Genomic DNA, 23,892 nt, shown 5'->3' on the forward strand with positions numbered 1-23,892 from the left:
CATTAATTGAGCACTACGTAAAGAAAGGTATAAAAGCAGAGTAAATTCGTGCCAATTCTCAGAACACACTGGAAGACCCCACTCCTTCATATTCAACTACTCCCAAGCGGACAAACAAGTTTAAATTTGGTCAGGACAGCTCAGGTGATGATCTGTGTAGTAGTAGTCGACCAAGACGTGCACCATCCCAGAAACTATTGGAAAAGTTCATAAAAATGGTCATGGAGAATCAACGGCTGAAGAGCCAGAAATTCCTGAAGCTTTAGGAATGTCATCTGAATAGGAACTTCAAATTTTAAAAGTGGAATTGGGTATGAGCAAATTATCTATTGGATGAGTGTTGGACTCTTAATGCAGGATCAGAAATGCTTCAGAACAGAAATGTTCAAACAATCATTGACCCATTATCAGAGCAACCAACAAAATTTTTGTGCAAATTTGTGACCTCAGATGAAACTTGTATCCACTGCCTTACCCCAGGGACATGACAAAAGCCAAAGCAGTGGAAGCATGTTGATTCACTGCCGCTGGCAAAACCAACACCAACACCGCCACCACCAAAGAAAGCGAAGGCAATACGGTCAGCTGGAAAGGCTACAGCATTAGTTTTCCTGGGATGCGAAGGGCATTCGGCTGATAGATTATCTTCCCACTGGTCGAACAATAATGGGACGGCACTATTTTAACCTCCTGGACCAACTGCTGCAAAAGATAAGTGATGATAGCAAGGAGAAAGTGATATTTCATCAAGACAATGCACGCTCACACACATGAACTAAGGTACGAATCTTTTGCCACATCTGCTTTTTTCGCATGATGTGGCTCCATCACACTTCCATCTCTTCCCCAAGTTCAAAATTGCCTTCTGTGGACGGAGATTTTTTAAAATTACCCTCGTACTAAGCTATTCATAATAGACACTCTGTGCTGAAGAAAGAAGAGGCAATTTACACTGAAGAGCCGAAGAAACTGGTACACCTGCCTAATATCGTGTAGGGCACCCGCGAGCATGTAGAAGTGCCGCAAAACGACGTGGCATGGAGTCGACTAATGTTTGAAATGGTGCTGAACGGAATTGACACCATCAATCCTGAGGGCTCTCTATCAGTCCGTAAGAGTACGAGGGAGTAGAGATCTCTTCAGAACAACACGTTGCAAAGCATCCCACATATGCTCAATAACGTTCATGTCTATGGAGTTTGGTGGCCAGTGGAAGTGTTTAAACTCGGAATAGTGTTCCTGGAGCCACTGTCTAGCAGTTGAGGACGTGTAGGGTGTCGCATTTTCCTGCTGGAATTGCGCAAGTCCGTCGGAAGCGCACTGGACTGAATGGATGCAAGTGATCAGACAGGGTACTTATGTACGTGTCACCTGTCAGAGTCGTATCTACACGTATCAGGGATCCCATATCACTCCAACTGCACACGCCCCACACCATCACAGAACCTGTTGTGGACTGGCAAGACAGCCAATCCACTATGACGGGAAGCCGAAAAGCACGCGTTTAAGCTCACGCAGGCTGGCGTGAGGTCTGGAACTGGACAAGGTCTTGAGACTAGCAAGAAAGGTACGTAGCTTCTGGAATACTTAACTTTAATCCATAATTGGTGAACATCGGTCTGACGGTACATGCATCACAAGATAAATAGCAAATGATAATGGCGCCTTGCTAGGTCGTAGCAAATGACGTAGCTGAAGGCTATGCTAACTATCGTCTCGGCAAATGAGAGCGTAATTTGTCAGTGGACCATCGCTAGCAAAGTCGGCTGTCCAACTGGTGCGAGTGCTACGAAGTCTCTCTAGACCTGCCGTGTGGCGGCGCTCGGTCTGCAATCACTGACAGTGGCGACACGCGGGTCCGACGTATACTAACGGACCGCGGCCGATTTAAAGGCTACCACCTAGCAAGTGTGGTGTCTGGCGGTGACACCACAGAACCTCCATGGTTTCATGAGATTGTCTCCATACCCATACACGTCCATCCGCTTGATACAATTTGAAACGAGACTCATACGACCAGGCAACGTGTTTGCAGCCACCAACAGTCCTATGCAGTGTTGACGGGCCCAGGCGAGGCGTAAAGCTTTGTGTCGTGCAGTCATCACGGGTACACGAGTGGGCCTTCGGCACCGAAAGTCCATATCAATGATGTTTCGTTAAATGGTTCGCACGCAGACACTTGTTGATGGCCCAGCACTGAAATCTGCAGCAATTTGCGTTAGGGTTGCACTTCTGTCACGTTGAACGATTCTCTTCAGTCGTCATTGCTCCCGTTCTTGCAGGATCTTTTCCCGGCCGCAGCGATGCCGGAAATTTGATGTTTTATCGGATTCCTGATATTCACGGTACACTCAGAAAATGGTCGTACGGAAAAATCCCCACTTCATCGCTACCTCGGAGATGCTGTGACCCATCGCTCGTGCGCCGGCTATAACACCACGTTCAAACTCACTTAAATCTTGATAACCTGCCATTGTAGCAGCAGTAACCGATCTAACAACTGCGCCAGACACTTTTTGTCTTATGTAAGCGTTGCCGACCGCAGCGCCGTATTCTGCGTGTTTACATATCTCTGTATTTGAATATGCATGCCTATACCAGTTTCTTTGGCGCTTCAGTGTATTTCAGTATGTAATACAGGCTGTTTCAAAAAGTTTCACCCGATCCACAAGATAATAATCTCTTCTTGAATAAAGATTCGGAGTGAATTTTAACTCATGCATGAAGCTATAAAGATTTTATTTTCAGAAGACCCATAAAATTTTACAATGGTAAACCTTTTACATGTAAGCATGCACAACCTCGAGGCAATTTTAGCAATTACGTTTAGGATCAAAGTTTTCATTTATCTTTCACAAACGCTCAGTATGCCCTCCATCAGACACACAACTAGATCACAGTCAAACTCGTCCCTTACTTTAACGAGCTTGTCTGGAGTTTGCTGCACTCACTGTTTCTGCCATGTGGCGTGGCAGTGCACCGAAAGTTGTAGGAAGGGGAGGCAGGAAGAGGTAAGGATGTATTCATCATATTCGATTTCATGTCACATGAATGCTCATGGAATTAGGTCAGATCTTTCGTGCCTGAGATAATGATTGGGGTAGCCGGCCAATAAATTTACCATTCATCCTTGCCATGGTATAGAAGATAGCAACATTGAGAATGAGCTCGCGGCAGTTTTTTCAGTCAGCCCAGACACAGAAATCATTTATTAAAATATTGCACTTTAAGAATATTCATCAAAACTAATGTTAGCTTCATTTCGCCGTTTTATTGAGGCCACAGTAAACTTACTTTGCTAGCGAGCTCTTTGGGCCAGTGGGAAGCTTCATCATTGTGAGCATCTAGTGAGAGAGTCACGACGTTCAAAATCGAAACAAAATAACCAGCAGAGTTGGGCAAAAGACGATTCCACTGTTTAGCAATTAGACCACCTCTTTTTCTCTCATTCTTGAGTTTCTGTGGTGGGAAGGACATTTGTCTATCCAGTCACCACATTCATTCGTAAATGCAAACTTACCACACCGGCCATTGCAAACACTGTCATAAGCTTCTCGTCTCCCTCCTCCAGGCGCTTCATGCATCTGACACGAACACTTAACTTAAATTCACATGCTTACACAGCCAGCAAATAGTTCGGTAGTAACTAATAGTTGAACCACATTTAGAAACACAAGAGTTGCTCTTCTCGGTACTTTTCCTCATTTTGAACGAATCTTGCAAACTGTTCTTGTTTTCAGGTCTAGACTCTTGCCCAGAAATACCTCCATTTCTTATGTAACATTTTTTTACGCTGGAAACTCGTTAAAATTTTCGTCAGACTTGTAGTACATATACACTACCTTCTGTTTTGGGGCACTAGCGTATTTAATTAGTTGGCGGTATGCATCTCATTTATCATTGATAAATGATATCATTTATCTCACCTGGCTGAATTCCGAAGAATTAAATGTACAGAGTGATCGCTACGTGCTATGTGCAAACTATTAGTCCTACAGAAAAAATGAACTGGACGTTTTTCGAGGACATTTGATGTAATTCAGTTTTGTTCTGGGATTTGTTTTCGCTGGAGACCATGGTTTTCGAGTTATTCAAGAAGAATGCGTTTGAAGGTCACTTTCGAACGTTTTACTTGAATAATTCACAAACTACGGCATCCAAGTTATTCAAGAAGAATGCGTTTGAAGGTCACTTTCGAACGTTTTACTTGAATAATTCACAAACTACGGCATCCTACGAAAACGTACACCAGTACAAAATTGAACTACATTAAAGGTCCTACAAAAAGGTCCTCTTCATTTTTTTCTGTTGGGCTAATAGTTTGTGCTTAGTGGGTGAGAGAAAATGAAAATCTTGTGTGTGATATTTGAAGGTGTTGCGGATTGCATAAAACCAATCAGTAGGGACAGCAGAATTGCCCTCTACATATTAACACGGGATCTTTCCGTTCTGGCAGTAGAATTGTGGGCACTAATTCGTATCCTTACCAGAGAAGTTTATTCTGTTTAATCTAGTAACTTGAGAGGATTAATAAGCACAGTTGGTTTTCTTACTAAGACAGCGAGAGATATTCAAACTCTGCCACATGCATGGAGGTAAAAATAACATTTTTACCTCCATGTCCACATACCTGTGCACAATACCTCCCTGCCCTCATAATATCAACGTTCATAGAAGTCACGATTCAACTCTTGGTTTTAACATGGGCTCATTCTGACTAGTAATCTTCTTCACTTTTCACTGATGGGCCGAATATAGACTCGTCCTTTCCAAGGTATCAGTTAGCACACTCACTGATAAAAGGAATAATTCTTCTACATAAAAGCACTCTTTTAACTTTAAACCCACGCACACTATGATCACTTTCCAAAAAGGCATTTGAGTCATTGCCCAACTTCAGATATTTCTTTGGCCAAACTTTCTAACTACAAAACATTCAGTGTTGTGTTCGTGCATTATAATTTCTGATGGTGAGAGACAGTAGTGACTACACTTTCTAACTGCAAAAAATTCAGTGTTATATTTATGCATTCTAATTTCTGATAATCGGAGACAGTAGTCCATCAGTTCTTGAGCGTCATTATTAATAATTAATTTGACTTTATATGCTTGACGAATATTAAGAATGGTTTGGTATACGACCGTCAAAGCATGTCAGTTATTAACTTGCCATAAAATAGTTTCATGAATACGATGATATTCACTTCAAAATGTTTAACAGTTTTTATTTGTGACAATTGGTACAGTTTTTGTCACGTCAAGTTAAGAATCAAATCAATTATCTTGTATACTAAAAATGTGTTACTCAGCAGATATTGCTAGATGTAATGCTCAATTACCACTGGAAACGCTTCGTTACATATAACATTTTCTTCTCAGGCTTACATTTTAAAAAATAGTGGACACAGCAAATAAGTGTAGCGTCCCGCATCTTTTCCTCCCCTGAAGCTGTCGACGCCAGTGTCTCGTATACGAGTGAGGATCAGCTTCGGCTGCCATTTAGTTGCTGCACCCCGTCATGGAACAGAAAGCAAACAAATACACACATTTTTTATAGTTTCAAATGAAACTGAACATGGCTTAAACAACAGTTTATTTACTATCTAATACTTAAATTATTAGGCAGGTACCTGTATTCACCATACGTCATTGCTGCATTCAGACCCATAATGATACAGCAATATAGCTTGTATCATCATACACACAACAAAAGATTCTCTTGAAAATCACAATTATCGAATATGACTGTGGAGGAAATCCTCAGATACCTGCATCATTTTCAGAATTGATAATAGCTACACGCTAAAACATCTAGCCCGTTGAATTCTTTTGAAAACTAAGTCATATTCCTCATTGCCACATGGAAAGTTGATGGATGGAGTTGGAGAGGGATGGAGTTAACTTCCGTTTGTTTTTAATTCTTGGTGCATGGCTAGCGCGGGTCTGTGCGTTGTTGGAGCACTGAACATGGGTTTGAACTAGCGGTATCAGATCCCGTTTACAGAAAGTGGGGACCTAGCGACTGATTGTTTATAAAATCAGCTGGACAAGGGCTTAAAAGGCTATACATCAAACTCCTTTATAAAAAGACCGTGCATTGAACAGTTAAATATAAAGAAACACATGCGCAATAAAGAATTATGTGCTTTGCTTTCTTCTTTTTTGGAATACTAATGTAACTTTATAAAACGTGAGACAGGTTGATGTTCCGGCTTAATAGTGTAGTTAATTAACGTACCTCTCATATAGCTCCATTAAAATCTAATGTTTTTTGAAACAGTTACATATTCTGCAAATTAGTTACCAGTCGTATTTCACAGTCTGAATACAGTGAGAACGACGGCAGGCGTTGTGCAGAGCCCTAAAACTTTTTCGCCTTTGAAGGACGTGATCTTTACGCCAGTGACTGTTATAAGTTTTTATTACACTACTGCAATTAGGCCTTAGGCCATTATCAAGTGCTGATATTATGGCTTTAGGCCATGTCAACGTAATGTAAGCTGACAAATTTGTGTGTCGTTGTCAATCCACAAATGTGTCAGCTTACATTACGTTGACATGGCTTAAAGCCATAATATCAGCACTTGATAAAGGCCCAAGACCGAAATTGCAATAGTGTAATAAAAACTTATAACAGTCACTGGCGTAAAGATGATGCCCTTCAAAAAAATTTTTGTGACTGAATCCCAGCTACAAAAGGTGTTTTCCACATTTAGTTCCTCACTACAAACGAAACGGGCGGGAGTGAGGGGCGATCATCACCAAGGAATAGAAGTATTAGGTTGATGCCTAAGTCCGTAGTGTTTTTCCGTAAGTTTAATGAACACAACGGAGATTTTAGTCGCCAATAATATACTGTCCTTCACTATTTACAAATGCCTGCCGACGCTGGTTGTTGTTGTTGTTGTGGTCTTCAGTCCTGAGACTGGTTTGATGCAGCTCTCCATGCTACTCTATCATGTGCAAGCTTCTTCATCTCCCAGTACCTACTGCAACCTACATCCTTCCGAATCTGCTTAGTGTATTCATCTCTTGGTCTCCCTCTACGATTTTTATCCTCCACGCTGCCCTCCAATGCTAAATTTGTGATCCCTTGATGCCTCAAAACATGTCCTACCAACCGACCCCTTCTTCTAGTCAAGTTGTTCCACAACCTTCTCTTCTCCCCAATCCAATTCAGTACCTCCTCATTAGTTACGTGATCTACCCACCTTATCTTCAGCATTCTTCTGTAGCACCACATTTCGAAAGCTTCTATTCTCTTCTTGTCCAAACTAGTTATCGTCCATGTTTCACTTCCATACATGGCTACACTCCATACAAATACTTTCAGAAACGACTTCCTGACACTTAAATCTATACTCGATGTTAACAAATTTCTCTTCTTCAGAAACGATTTCCTTGCCATTGCCAGTCTACATTTTATATCCTCTCTACTCCGACCATCATCAGTTATTTTACTCCCTAAATAGCAAAACTCCTTTACTACTTTAAGTGTCTCATTTCCTAATCTAATTCCCTCAGCATCACCCGATTTAATTTGACTACATTCCATTATCCTCGTTTTGCTTTTGTTGATGTTCATCTTGTATCCTCCTTTCAAAACACTGTCCATTCCGTTCAACTGCTCTTCCAAGTCCTTTGCTGTCTCTGATAGAATTACAATGTCATCGGCAAACCTCAAAGTTTTTACTTCTTCTCCATGAATTTTAATACCTACTCCGAGTTTTTCATTTGTTTCCTTTACTGCTTGCTCAATATACAGATTGAATAACATCGGGGAGAGGCTACAACCCTGTCTCACTCCTTTCCCAACCACTGCTTCCCTTTCATGCCCCTCGACTCTTATAACTGCCATCTGGTTTCTGTACAAATTGTAAATAGCCTTCCGCTCCCTGTATTTTACCCCTGCCACCTTCAGAATTTGAAAGAGTGTATTCCGGTTAACATTGTCAAAAGCTTTCTCTGAGTCTACAAATGCTAGAAACGTAGATTTGCCGACGCTGGTACGGCTGTAAAAATCACGTGGTCTTGAGGTGAAGAACTCTTCGAGCCATGTTGGGGCACATTTTCATCCGAAATGGAAGTTCCTTGGAGGTAGTTCGACAGAGAGCGAAAACGGTGAAAATCTGAGGCGCGAGTTCAGGTAAATAAAATGGGTGCGGAATGAGTTCACAACCCAACTCATGTAAAGCTGTGTAGTATTCTTTTGTCACTCTAGCAGGATGCGGGCGGTCATTATCGTAGAGTAGCAACACTTCACGCAGCCTTCCTCGTTCTTCTGTGATGGCTACGCCTCTGGAAGCAATTCATAGACCACAACACCGTCTCTGTCCCACCAGATACGAAACATTATCTATTCTTGATGCGCGCAGGTCTTTATAAGGGGAGTTGCTGCTTTGTTTAGCCTCAACCATTCTTTCTTTTCCTTAACCTAGTTTAATTTCACCATTTCTCGATACCAGTAACGATACAGGATAAGAATGATTGGTTTCCTTCATGAACCAGTTGATGACGAGCAAGTAGAGATGCACATTTGGCCACCCGCTTGTTTTTTTGATTCTGGCTTAGAGTTTGCGCTATCTAAACACCAGATTTTTGAATCAAGTGGTTCAAATGGCTCTAAGCACTATGGGACTTAACGTCTGACGTTATCAGTCCCCAAGACTTAGAACTACTTAAACATAACTAACCTAAGGGCATCACACACATCCATGTCCGAGGAAGGATTCGAACCTGCGACCGCAGCAGCAGCGTGGTTCCGGACTGAAGCGTCTAGAACCGCTCGGCCACAACGGCTGGCAGTTTTGAATCTCCCCATTGCACGTAAATATCGCACGATGGTGAAATGATTACGGTTTATCACATTCACCAGTACTCGAGTAAACTGACGTGGATCATTGTGGGTTAATGCGTCCAAACGATCTTCATCAGACCCCGAAAGTCTACCTGAACGTGGAGAGAGCCGGCCGGTGTGACGGAGCCGTTCTAGGCGCTTCAGTTTGGAACCGCGCCACCGCTACGGTCACAGGTTCGAATCCTGCCCCGGGCATGGATGTATGTGATGCCCTTAGGTTAGTTTAAGTAGTTCCAAGTTCTAGGGGACTGATGACCTCAGATGTTGGATTTGAACGTGGAGAGTCATCAATGTCTTAAAACGAGAAACCCATTTTCTTGCAGTGCTCTGTCCAATGGCATTATCCGCATGCACAGCGTAAATATTTCTGACTACCTCCGCTGCTGTCACCCCTCTATTGAACTCAAAACAGAAGAAAACTGTTTGTCGGAAATGTCCCGATTTCTGCACTTAGCACTCCATTCTGTAGCGTCCACAACGCCACTCGTAATCTCCATGTGACAATATGTAAACTCAAATAGCTACAAATAAAAAATGACAATCGATAAATAAACCAGTACAATATGTAAACTCAAATAGCTACAAATAAAAAAGGATAATCGATAAATAAACCAGTACTAACCGGAATACCAACATAAAAAAGCACTCTGACTTCAGGCCACGAGTGGCCTACCGGGACCATCCGACCGCCGTGTCTTCCTCGGTGGAGGATGCGGATAGGAGGGGCGTGGGGTCAGCACACCGCTCTCCCAGTCGTAATATGGTATTCTTGACCGAAGCCGCTACTATTCGGTCGAGTAGCTCCTCAATTAACATTACGAGGCTGAGCGCACCCCGAAAAATGGCAACAGCGCATGGCGGCATGGATGGTCACCCATCCAAGTGCCGACCACGCCCGAGAGCGTTTAACTTCGGTGATCTCAAGGGAACCGGTTTATCCACTGCGGCAAGGCCGTTGCCGGAATACCAACATGCAAACCAAAAACGTTACGAACTTGCGCACCAACCTGACACTATTTGGCGCGACAAGAGAAGTTGCGGCCAGTCAGTGGACAAGCCGGGGGCAGAAGATGAGACAAATGGCGGCGTAACGGTAATAACAAAGCAATGGAAGGCACGCAGTTGTGTGTTCTCGAAATATACTGTTGGACCCTGTGCTGAGACGTCGCTTTAACTCGTCGGCTGATCGCGACCTCCTAGAGGCGTGTTGCGCCGAAAATCGATTGGGCGCAGCTGAGTAAAATTAAGACACTAGCAATGGCTAGTGCAAAAGGTCACATAAGTGGTTTAGAAGGTCAGATCAGAGCTGACCGAAAGTTATTACAGCGGGGAATGCTTGTTGGTATAACAAGAACTGCCGTTACGAGGCCGGGGAGTTACCTCATTACCAGGGATAGCCAAGTACTGGAGATTAAATATCAGCAACTCAGCAAGAAGGCAAAGCCATTGCAGTGTTCTTGGCCCAGTTACTTCATATTCAAGCCAGGGACTCGTGGTAGGAACCGATGCTGTAGCAAAACAATGATGGGCCAGGGCCATATAAATACTCGTTATTTTTAGTCAAATGGACCACACTCTACCAGCCTTCAATCCCGAGGAAGGACTTAAATCTGCCCACGAGTCAACGGGGATTCTGCCACTGCTGTTAGACTCAGCGACCTCCCGCCAGCAGACCACCAGAGAGCCTAAGTCAGCTACTGACAGCCTTCTACCCAGGGGGTCTACAGCTTGAGCCCAGGTCATGGAGCTTTTCAACCGCCATCACATGCGCAGGCGAATCCCTCGCTTCTTGCCCCTACTTGTGTGAGCAGCCGCCGTGAAACCTGGGAGTCATGGGAAGGTAGGATTCGGTTAAGATTGTGGACGCGGCCGTAATCAGTTACTATTGGTTGCCTTTTACAGTTACACACATTTTATTTTAAACCAGTAATTCCAGACTCAACAATAAATAAAAATACCACACGTTATTAATGAAGGAATAAACAACTGTGTAAATAATGGGTGTAGCTAGCAAATCACCATTAAATCCAGATACAGCAGATAATGTTTTAAAAGCAAGCCACTGTGATCTGGGCAGAAGGCCTTTCACGCCAGGAATGGCAATAAATTAAGAACTGTTTAAAACTCGCTGCAACTTACAAATTACAAGCATTGAAATGTTAAAGGCAAGTGGCCACAAACACAGCAGAAGACACCAGACGCCACGAATGGCAGTAAATAAGATTTTAAGGCTTACTGCTAAAATACGAATACCAAATTAGAATTTTAAGGCAAATGACCACAATCACGGCTGAAGGCCTTACACGCCAGGAACGGCAATAATATAAAAAATTTAGTAACCTACTGTAAAACAGCAAATACAATAGCAGCTAATCACCAAACGGGTGAAATAAGATGATTTTAAACCTTGTAAATCAAACCTTAACATCCACTGAACACTACACTGCTAGATTTATTCCAGAAGGCGACCAGAACTATTCACTAGACATACATAACCTTTAATGTAGGCATTACAAGGTATTGTAATAAATAATACGATAATAAAACACAAGGACCAGAACATAAGTTCCTTCAAGGGTACTGAGGCAGGTTACACCCGCAGAAGGTGTGGACTGAAGGAGCGTTACACTGAACTACTGGCCATCAGACCTCCTTCTAGAACACACATGTCTTAAAGAACCAAGGGGCCACAGACAGTGCTCCTGGAATCGACCTCTGAGAAGGTCCGGCAACAAACACTTTCACGAGCGATGAGGTAGGCAGCCAAGAGTTGCTTTCACTTCACAAGATGGTAACTCAGACTAGTGGCAGTCTAACGAATCACTAATGATGATCTTGCTGAAGCTACCCGACGTCCGATAAAGCAAATGCAACGATGTAACAATACGCCAAAGCCAGAACCAGCGGTCTGCACTACGTCCAGAATACTGTGTTTAGAGCACCCGGAACGAGAAAGGAATCATTACCACCCGAGTAGAAGAATCACCAACTGGCCTACAATCAAGACAGCTGTCAAAACTACATGCCTTACAGGTCAGCAGCGGCAAGGGGAGGAAACGTACACTGCCGTTACATACACTAACCCCCAGGGCAGCTAACTGGAGCGTTAGCAGCCACCAGGCAAGAAAAATTACATCTGGTTGAACTTAACAAATTGTAACAAGACGAACGCAGTAGATAGTAATAAGAAGTCGAGGAAAGCTAATCAGATCCGCCTTCCCCAAGCACTCAACTCGCTGCTCTTCGCCTCGGCGACACTACAAGCAGCAACACGAACCCAGGTCACTGGAGAATCGCAAGATATCACAATGGTGGAGATTTCTCTGCTTGGATTAAAATGCACTCATCTTAAAGCTTACTGGATCCGGTTTACGACGAGGTTATACACCTTCGTGACCACAGCCCTTCCATCCGGCAGTCCACGCGTGCCGCCAGCGCTCCCGGCGTGTTCTGGCCCTGCACAGACCTGGCTCCTCCTGAGTCACCAACCGAGGGACCCGGAAAAACAACAACGTCGCCCCCAAAGATAGGGCAACAGGTACTACTTATCGATAACCGCCCCCTGCTGCCACTAGCAGACAGGCAACGCTTGCGAAACCGAGTGGGGCCAATCAACAACAGAAGAAGACAAATAACCGCAACCATGCCAACTAAACGATATCGTCTGGCCTCCAACAGAGGGCGGAAACCTACAAGCAGCACCAATGCGAGCTGCAGAACGGCTCACCCAGCTGCTGCTAAAAGCCGTCTCATACACGCTGGGGCCGCAACTTCATCACGCGTGCCTCTGCACAGTACGCATCTGCACAATACATCCTGGGCTTCTGGGCATCACTAGTCTGCATTACGAGCTGCCACATGTTGCTGAGGTCGGCATCCTTGCAGCGTCACTGCCATCCTCACCAGTGGCCACCCATCACTGCCAGTTGTCGAGCTACCTCTGCTAGCTGTGCCTCTTAGCAGGCTGTACACAGCTTACGTCCTGGATGCGTTGATTTCTACAAGTACCATTACAATTACTATAGTCAATGGACAATAAATGAAATGTTTTAGCAATGATGTTTCTATGACAATACTTCGGACGTTTATTGGGCATCCACTCACCACTCAACTGCTGCACCCCCACGGTGGTGGATTCTCAGCACCCTAACCTCCAACTACACTGGTCCACCACCACGGCCTCTATAGTATTCTGACTTTCTTAATTACTGCCATCGATGTTTTCAGAAACTCATTTCGGAACATTCACGCACAGAACCATATTTGAAGCGAATAAGCACTGCATTTCGAATTGTTAGCAGTATCCATAAGTAGGGACATTTGACTTCCTGCAGGAATGTGAATTGCGGTTTATTTGTCTCACAACGTACATAGTCTAAATCATTTGATTCAGGTACAGGAGACACTTCAAAATTGCAGTAAAATTTCACCATAAACACAGAACAGCTGATGTTAACGAACAGCATCATAATAGTAATACAATTTTGTTATACAAACATACAATAAAATCTAACACCTACTTACCATTGCTCGGCCGGCCGCGGTGGTCTAGCGGTTCTAGGCGCTCAGTCCGGAACCGCGCGACTGCTACGGTCGCACGTTCGAATCCTGCCTCGGGCATGGATGTGTGTGATGTCCTTAGGTTAGTTAGGTTTAAGTAGTTCTAAGTTCTAGGGGACTGATGACCATAGATGTTAAGTCCCATAGTGCTAAGAGCCGGGGATTTTCCCGTACAACCAATTCACGATTGACCGTGAATATCAGCAATTCAGTAAAACATCTAATCTCCGATATAGCTACGACAATAAAACATTCCAGAAAGGAAGGGATCAACGACGACTGAGGAGGATCGTTCAACATGTCAGAAGTGCAACACTTCCGCAAATTGCTGCAGATTTCAATGCTAGGCCATCAGCAAGTGTCAGCGTGCGAACCATTCAACGAAACATCATCGATATGGGCTTCCGGAGTCGAAGACGCACTGGTGTACCCTTGATGTCTACACGACATCTCGTCTGGGCCCGTCAACACCGACATTGACTGTTGATGACTGGAAACATGTTGCCTAGTCGGACGAATCTCGTTTCAAATTGTATGGAGAGAATGGACGTGTACGGGTATGGAGACAACCTCATGAATCCATGAAGTCAGCGGGGGCTGGTCATGATGGTGAAGGATCTATAATGATGTGGGGCGTGTGTAGCTGGAGTGATATGGGACCCTTGATACGTCTACATACGAGTCTGACAGGTGACACGTGCGTAAGCATCCTGTCTGATCACCTGCATCCATTCACGTCCCTTGTGCATCCCGACGGACAGCAGGACAATGCGACACCCCACACGTCCAGAATTCCTACAGAGTGCCTCCAGGAACACACTTCTGAGTTTAAACACTTCCGCTGGTCACCAAACTCCCCAAGATATGAACGTTATTGAGCATATCTGGGATGCCTTGCAACGTCCTTTTCAGAAGAGATCTTCACCCCCTCCTACTCTTACGTATTTACGGACAGCCAAGCAGAATTCATGGCGTCAGTTCTTTCCAGCACTACTTCAGACATTAGTCGACGAACACATGCCACGCCGTGCTGAGGCACTTCCCCGTGCTCGCGGGAGCCCTACACGATATTAGACAGGTGTACCAGTTTCTTTGGCTTTTCAGTGTATATTGTCATCCCCATATACTGTGGAGTTGGTGCATGTAGTTTCAACTGGAGTATGTGTACCACACACTATTTTTATTTCTCGTGTTATATGTCTGGTTAAAATGTTTCTCGAATAATTTTTGTCTGCTGTGTAGGAAGATTATAATTTCATAAATATATGGAGGAAACAGTTAGGATTTATAGTTTCCCAAATAATGGGTGTCAAGACTCTCTTTGTTGTGCAGTATAATGTATCTGACAATTTTCCTTTTCAGTTTAAGTATTCGAGATAATTTGCTTCGACTTCCCTAGAAAGTTATACCACAGATTCAAAATAACTATGATAAGCAATTTTTTGTGTTCTCAAGTCAACAAGTCAATGGAATTTGCTAGTATTTGCATTGGTCATGACATAGCTGGAAATCGGGATATCCCACAAAAGTCGGAACATATGGCAAGATAGGTTTGAACAGTAAGGCCCGTTTTTGCCTTGACAGAGGAAAATACTTGATGTAGTTTCGTACTGAACACCTGGCAGACAGAACAGAAGCATAATAAAATGGCGAGTATGCTCTGTCTGTAAATATTCGTATTTCCGGTTATGCAAACCGTAGTAAAGAGTTCGAAATAGCGTGCGTTGCGATCGCTATTCGGAAAGTAAGGTCTGATCGGTCGCGAAGTGGGAACGACGGTGAAAATCAAAAATGTTTTATTTGCAGCAGATTACTACATTTTCCCGCTCCGATTTAGACATTTTTCGTGGCGTTGTAGCAACTTTCCAGTATCCTCATCAGAGAAGGCAGCCACCTGTGCTTTCTCTCACGTCTCTACGCTGGCCTAAGTTTGTTGTCTGTGCTAAAACTTTGTCTTCATAACCAAACGGTTCATGTGAGCGGATATGAGAATCAGAGGGAGCAAAGTCCGAGCTGTATGGTGGGTGATGAGATGCTTCCCATCGAAATCTCTGCAGGAGCGTCATTGCTCCTGCAGTTCGCAGCCGAGGATTATCGTGAAGAAGGAAATGCATGACAATTCATGTCGTGTGTGCTTTATGAAATCAGGTAAAATCTCTCACAGGGACCCATACTTGGCAGGAGACATTATTGTTCTCGGCATCTTTACTTGCTCACTGTGTGCTCAGAACTGAAACGAGCGACGTGATGCGATCGACATGCGTAATACAGATACTGGGCAACAAGTCTGCACAAAGCTGCATCGGATTTTAACTGTCGTTTCCATTTTCCGACCGATCGGACCTCACTTTCCGAATATCTCTTTCTTTGTGGACACATGGAGTTTGCTATAACTGGTAAAGATTTTCGCAGAGATGTGCATGTGTGATTGTCAGCCAAGCTTAGGACGTTATTTACAAGATAGTGTGACCACGAGTGATTTAATGAGGAAACTGAACTCACAATAATTATTCCGAAAGAACTAATATTGCTAAATGGACATTGTTACTGTACAATAATATTACACTACGTTACCGAATTTCTCCCTATGCGCATCAATAAGAATATGTAATATTTAGCCTGGTTCGAAATTCTGGATGATCAAGACACTGAAGCTGTGGAAACTGCTCTAGTTTCTTTCAGGCAGAAGGAGTAAAAGCGGATAAAAAAACTGGTATGTGGAGCATCAAATATGCACACAGTTTTCAATTTTTTAAATAATTGTTTATTCAAAAAACTGAACTTGAAGGACATAAATGATAAACAGGTTTTTACACTTCTGAAGGTCCAGTATCTGATATATTACTGAATATAATTACTCTTATGTTTGGCCTTAAGGAATAATTTTTTTGTCTTCCCTTTTAGTTGAAGTGTATCTCTGCCTGTATTTTGTGAGCAGTAACCCAAATGAATCAATTTTAATTTTCTAGCTTTTATGTTTATCTGTCCTAACATCCCATAATGTCAAAGATAATTAGTAATATTGATGCATTCTAATATGAACAATCTTTCCTATCATTTTAGAGTCATTCGAATAGAAAAACATGGGGGTGAAAGTAGAGAAGATAAAATCTGTGGGGAAAAAAACTGAAGCATGTGAGCAGTTGTCAATACTGCCCACAGATGGCACAATATTTCCATAGTTGCACAATGCACAATATATTTCATAATTTTTTTGCTTGTTCAACTTTATTGGATAACCTCTCAACGTAACCAACATGTGTTCAATATTATTGTACAATCAGAAATATTGAGTAATTATATTGAATGTCTAGGGGTCACTTAAATAAGTGTCTGACCTGATATGATAAACTAACTAATGTTATCAAAGTAATTTGAAAAATGTTGAAACATAACACTGTAAATCTTCTTACTCCTTTCCAGGTTTATAATTGCAGCAGTACATACTTTTGTTTGAAAATTTAACTGGAGTTGTATTTCTTTACAGTACATGTTCATTGTTAGAGTCAAATATGACATATCAATCAGTCTGATCTCTAAACTTTGATGATTAATAATAGTAAATGTTACAGGAAGGTTACAGCTTCACTAAATAAATAGGTGCAGTAATTGCTCAATGGAAAAATAAGTGAGTTGACAGCTGGAACTCTTTCAGAATAAAGTGCCAACAACTGGGAGTCCACAGGGTTGCTGTGTAAGACTCATAAAGTAAGAATATCTATGGTGCTTCCTAGTAACAGTACTTTGGAAGATGGATGAAGAGATTTTATATTTATTTGATTAAAAGCTCATTATTTCTCAATCAATTCGTATTTTTAAAGATTTTACTCATTAAGGGGTGTGCTATTAATGTATTTTGCAGTTAATTGGTGGGTGAGAGGGGAGGGGTTAAATCCCAACTGTATACATTTTCCTTCTGTCTTTCCACATCAATTTACTTTCTTTCTTTCTCCAACAATTCGTTTCTCAGACTGAGTGAGGCGATGCAGTGGTTGACGTACTGGACTCACATTTGGGAGGACATTGATTCAACTCTACATCCAGCCGTCCAAGTTCAGGTTTTCTGTGATTTCCATAATTGGCTCCAGGCAAATTCCATGATGTTTTCTTTGAAAGGACTCTGCCAAATTCCTTCCACATTCTTGAAATATTTCAAGTCTGTGCTCTGTCTCTAATGACCTTGATTTCAATGGGATTTTAAATCCTAGTCTTGCTTTTTCTCTCAGCTTCATTGCTTTATAGAAATGGGAGGTTCATTTAATAGACAGCTGTAGGCAAGTGACAGGATAAGTAATCTGACCAAAGTATATGAAAACTGCATCTGACTGTGCTGATAGTGATTTAGTACTAGTAGTTGCCTCTGAGGACATACATGTGTATCTTATGTTTGTGCTATATAATGAGACAAATATGGTGCTTTTTTAAATGCTGATGTTATAGTAGGCAAGTAAACACAATTTTTCTTTCATTTCAGTTAAGACATTTGTTGCATATATTGAAACATGGACTGCAACTGCTACAAATTTCTTTTTACACAGCTAATCAAGATGCTGGTGGCAATTGTCATTCTCTTTGTCATCTCCTGGGGGCCATCACTAATTGACAATGTGCTGACAGCTTATGGTGTTATACCTTGGCAGAAACATGGAATGGTGTACAAAGACATGAGCACAGCCTTCTTGCTCATGGCTTACTGCAACAGGTATATATTTTCCATGTATCACTTATAATCTGCTCAAACCACTACTCTGTAAATTTCGGTCGATAGGTAAAGTATTACACAGATTATCATTCAACAAGATTTTCATTGAAACTGATACTGGCAGCAGAGGCATATATACACACGTACATACAGACATAACTCTATAACTCTCTGTATTTATTATTTGTTTGTACATCTTAGAAATAACAGCATGATCATTGGTACAAATTGAATGAGGTGTATAACCTGAACAGACAGTTTTTAATGTTGGAAAATGAACAGCAATTTGCTCCACTAATATTTATTGTGAACCAATTCTTGACTTATTACGCCATCCTTAGGTACAACACCAGACCTTGAAAACTTAAAGATAATACCAATGCACAGAACCATTACTCATGAGTTACTGCAGTTGGTAAGATGTGACCTGCTGATTTAAGTTTTCCATGGTTTACTCAAAAAAAAAAGAAAAAAAAGGGGGGGGGGCAGTTCACACAAATTCTATTATGGTTCTTTCAGTAAGGCCATGGTCAACTACCTACCCACCCTCTTTAAAACATGCTGCTATAATCTGTGTGTACATATACTTTTGAGCTAATTATGTTCATTGTATTATGATAGCAAATTCTACGCCATTGTAAGATTATTCCTGTATGAATGAATAAATAAATAAATATAAATGACATTAGATGGGAAATATCATACAGAGTGTTCACCACAGTTGTTGTGTATCAGATATGTTATGATAGTGGTGTAGCAAGTTACAACCATATCAGAAAATAAATTGACACTGAATAAACTGCAATGTGAATAGTTGACACTGTACAGGAGACACATTTTAGTACAAAAGTCATTCAGGCTGTAAGTGGTGATATTACATACACATGGATACAGAATTATTACTTTTTTCATTAGGAATTCAAGGGTTATTATGCTGGATTATGCCAATTTAATGCCAGTATAAGGATACAAGAGTCTTAAATTGATGTTTGTATACTGAGTAGTAGGCCTACTAAAATAGCGTTGAATAAATACACACAACAGTAAAGTATTCAAGTTACATAAATGTGTATAAGCGAAGTGTAGACAGTGCTACAGACAAAACGGAAGAAGAGTCATAGATTATGTTACCAAGAATTTTTGAATACCAGGACAAAAATTAATGACCACATATTACACTATACCTACAAAGAATACATAAAAACAATGTTCCAGTATAGTCTGGACACTCAAATTGGAGTAAGAGTACAGATCATAAGACCAACAATTGCATGCAAAACAAAGGAAGATGTAAATGACACTAATATTGCAGTACAAGAGTGTGCTATATGGAGAAGAATATTATTATTGGAGTTGAAATGAGGGTGCATCTGTGGTTCGTTGACTGGATCATGCGAAGACTGAAGAATGGAGATGGGCTCAGCTGTAACTGATCCTTTAGATTAGGTGAAAGTTTTGTCATACATGCATTTTTGACAACAAGACTTTGCCAGAAGATGATGGGTATGAAACTTTGAAACTTGTGACAAAATGAGGCCACCACTTGGCTGATCCTCGAGAAGACTTCATCAACAAGGCATAGGTTTTCTTCCCTTTATAGGCTATACTTAGGACTATTCTGTTTACAATGTACTCTCTCAGCATAAGCCCAAACAAAGGAAACGGTTTGTTTCTTTTTCAGTCTTAAATATGCAATTGTTATCCCAAGAAGTGATAAAAGGATAGAGTAATATGATAATTTTTATTTTATTGCTAGTAAGCCATACCTCAGTGACACTTTAAACATTGTACTTAGCATGCTTCTATGAATTTAACAATCCGAAAATTCTCATACTTCAGGAAATGTGGAGCTAACCATACTTTAGGTCCTTTTTTCCATTCCTGTACATTATAAAATGATCTGCACAAAGCATAACAAAAACTGCTGTAGCCATAAGGTACAATTGTTTTTAAAAGGCAGTTTTATTTTCCGCCTTGGCTGCATTATGAAAATACTGATTTATCTCACACACTCAGATGATTTCAGCAATATGCCATTCTCAAGTGCTTATTCATAACCTCATAGTTGTACAATCATCCTCTTTGGTTGTATACAGTGTACATCTATTGTGCATCTATCTCTTGACTGTTAATTGGTTAATTACTTGCACTCAAGTATAAACAACTACTCACTAACTACACAGATTTCTGCTTTTATTTTCAGCTGTATCAACCCTGTGGTGTATGGCTTTATGTCAAAAAATTTCCGAGAGAGCTTCAAAAAGGCCTTGTGCCGGTGGCATAACTATGGTGCACTGACGCTTCAAGGATCCTCCTACAAGAACAAGAGGCACATGTCACTCTCGCAGACACGGACCACTTCTGTCCGGTATGTGTCCGGATGTTGCTGGCCATGTCACTCGAGGAGTGAGGGCAAGTAGAAAAATCACTGTGTGGCCTTCTTTGGCACTCATGAAAAATGAAGTGGCTCTACCTGATAAAGAAAATACCTACAGTCAAACCAGTAAGGTGCAAAACTGATCAGAATTTTGTAAGCAACGGTGGTGTGCTAGTTTGAAAGATGCTTTTGGTCGGTAGTAGCTAACAAAGGTTCTTGCATGTATATTTCTCATTTTAGCTTTGGTACAAGGGAAGATCATTAAGATGCTAAACCAATACGTCAGTGCTTTTGAAGCTACAGTAATTTGCAGATTTTGTATTTCTTGCATTTCTGCTTCATTGCTAGAGAATGTTAACAAATGAATTACATTTAAGCAAAACTGAGAAAGGGAACCATCAGTCACATGCAGTTGATTGATATACCACATGTAAAACAGCCACATGTGAGTGGTTACTTTCCCTCATTTTTGTGTGTTGTTTCCATCTCAACAATGATCATTTACTTCTTTAGTTACTGTGGACCTGCTGTGACCATTCCTTTAGAGGATCAAACCATTTATGCTGAGTAGATATGACAATTTTTTTGTCACAACTCAAATGGAATTGAAAACCTCCATACATTTTCCTTAATACCAAAGTGAACAGCACATTAAACAATTCATTATTTGATGGAAAAAAATGGAATTGAAGTCTCATTTCCAGTACTCACCTGATGTATCTTCCAAAAACCTCTTTTTGTTTTCCTTATGTCAAACAAAACATACTTGGGCATCAATTTTTATAACTTTGAGGGTTGTTAAATCCTTCAAACACCATTGTACCAACATCAGAGTGAAAAAATTCTAAAACGGGTTTGAATGCAAGCAAAAGCAAATAAATTTTATAGGTTAATATAAAGATAAAAATCAAATGATTTGTAACAAAAAATATTTTGATTGTTTGTGTAAAACTTAAAAGGAAGCTCTTACATGAGCCTCATAAATATTATCTACTGGGTGCAAATTTTGGCTGATATGAAATTCTGAAAAAGGAAGGCTGTTCCTGCAAAGAGTTTTATTGCTGCCAGTTGCCTGAGGCAAATATCACAATGAGCATGGAAACCATATTCCAATAATTACTACTACTTGTTGATGTTCTGATTTATTCAACCACAGAGAAGAAAGAAAAATAATTCCCTTTTATACTCTGTCTCTGTATTGAGGATTCCATGTAAGGTTATGTGTTATCATGTGAAGATCTTCAAAAGCTCCCATATGATGTAAGGCAATAAGGCTAGAACTATTATTGCATTAATGGCGTCCCCTTTGCATCGATGAAATCATACCTTAACAACAGAAAGTAGAATATTACATTAATAACTGGTGTCACAGGAACAACTCTAAGTTTGGATTGAGAAAACATGAAACTTGGTACTTGGCCAGTACCTGTTCTTGACATACACGAATGATTTACCAAAGGTGTTGGATAGCTTATCAAAAACTGTGTTGTTTACTGATCACTCAGATACATGGAAAAAGAGCCAGGCACAGTCCTGCCAGATGTGAACAACAGAATATTGTTTCAGCTTTAAAACTCAGTCAAAGCAAACAGCATAACACTTACAGCAATTGAATAAAGCAGTTGATCCTAGATTAACTCAAAAAATTGACTTGAAGCAAGCTGAATTCAGAAATCTGTGTTGTACAAATGCTAATCTCAAATTATTTTGCCATGAGATACGACCATCTTTGACTATAAAAACTTTGCAGATCAAGTAAAGTACTGTTTCAGTCATCAGTTCACTGTTCTAGTGACACTAGGTATGGGAAATATTAGTGCCTGTCTCAAGACACTTGAGAACTTCTGAATGCATTTCACTTGAAGCATGCTTCATGAGGCTTGAGAATGTAAACATGCTTCTGATGCCACAATTCTATGGCCCTCTAAGAGTTTGACATTGACAGGCTCAGTTGACTTGTGGAACAGGCCAATACACTGAGCCAAAACCAGGGGTGTGGCCTTCTGTTCACACAGAATAATATACGTGCAATCTGATAGCTATGCAGTGCCAATAAACAAATTAGAGATGTATTATACATTTGGTGTGAGAGGGGAAGAGCTGACTAAATGCAATACATGTAGTGCATACTAAAGGAAATGAAAAGGAAATCATGGATCTTGGAATATTTTCCAGACATCAAAGTGAATCAAGCGCAATATCTTACTTGTTGCTGTTATAACCATTTTTAAAAGCAGAAATACACCAAGCATGATACACTGTTTGCATCATAAGATATGAGTATTTCAGGGTAGTCACAATAAGCAGCCCTTCTTCTTTCTAGGTTACTACAATGCAGGTATGAATAACAACGTCAATATGTTACTCATTTTCTAGAGGTAAAATAATTTATAAGCTGACTGGAGATAAAAATGTTTGATAATCTCAACACAAATATGATATTCATTAACCTTATGTAATCACTTTCTTACAAATCTACTCCTTCCCTAGCCTCCTGTATACAAAGTGTGAAATGTATACTGACTCCTGAAGTTTTCAACTTTCAAACTTTCTTACGAGATTAATCACTGAATTAACAAGAATGTGCCCCATATATTTTAATGGTTGTAGCATTTGTTTTATATATTAACTATGCAAAATACACTCTAAGAAAAAAATACAATGCACCACGATAAAATATGTATGTTGGTCACAAACTGATATTCATACAGGTATCTATGGAAAGTGCAAAATTGTAGATTTGATAAGAAAAAAATACAATGCACCACGATAAAATATGTATGTTGGTCACAAACTGATATTCATACAGGTATCTATGGAAAGTGCAAAATTGTAGATTTGATGACCAGTGGATGGATATGTGATGCTGCAGCACAATTCTACAATGCAGTTGGCAAAAATAGTAAACTAGGGACATGTTGATAACAGGGCATAAAGTGTTTTCCAAATTTTATTCTGTATACTCAGTTAGACAGTAACTGTGCCTCGCAGACAGGCATATGACCAGTACACGAAGAAGTCAGCATTTCAGAGAGAATATGTGGTTGTGCTCATAGAAGCTAGTTGAAGTAACTGACAAATCACTCAATATTTGAACAGGAGTAATGCCACTATTCGCTAATGCTGGCACGAATGGGTGGACGATGGTCAAAAATAGGCGGCTTAGAAAGTGGACTGAGCTGACGGCACCCCTTGTGCTGACTACCCTTGACCACTGTACCAACAAGGATGTTTGCAGCACTGTCAGCCACATTCGACCTGGTATCTCATTGACTGCAGTGGAATTGTCTTCAGTGATGAGTCCAGATTTGAACCGGGCCCCAATGACCAGTGAAGATGTGTCTCGAGATTCCCTGGTAACTACTGGGATACCAACTTGAGGGTTAGCTGCCATAT

General features: G+C 41.0%; 1 protein-coding gene across 4 annotated transcripts in view; it reads left to right on the forward strand.

The window, feature by feature from the left end:
- Positions 1-23,892, forward strand: part of LOC124802954 (pyroglutamylated RF-amide peptide receptor-like) — a 523,445-nt gene that overhangs the window by 449,343 nt on the left and 50,210 nt on the right. Inside the window, exons 6-7 of one of the 4 annotated variants that reach the window (XR_007017170.1) lie at positions 17,956-18,119; positions 20,323-20,627. Coding sequence is in view for 2 of the 4 variants with exons in the window: in XM_047264043.1 (XP_047119999.1) it covers positions 17,956-18,119; positions 20,323-20,531 (373 nt within the window). In the remaining 2 variants the exon portion in view is untranslated. The remainder of the gene's footprint in view (positions 1-17,955; positions 18,120-20,322; positions 20,628-23,892) is intronic. The other 3 variants (XR_007017169.1, XM_047264043.1, XM_047264044.1) reach the window with 3 other exon arrangements.

This window comes from Schistocerca piceifrons, chromosome 6, assembly GCF_021461385.2.
Source record: "Schistocerca piceifrons isolate TAMUIC-IGC-003096 chromosome 6, iqSchPice1.1, whole genome shotgun sequence".
Taxonomy (NCBI): domain Eukaryota; kingdom Metazoa; phylum Arthropoda; class Insecta; order Orthoptera; family Acrididae; genus Schistocerca; species Schistocerca piceifrons.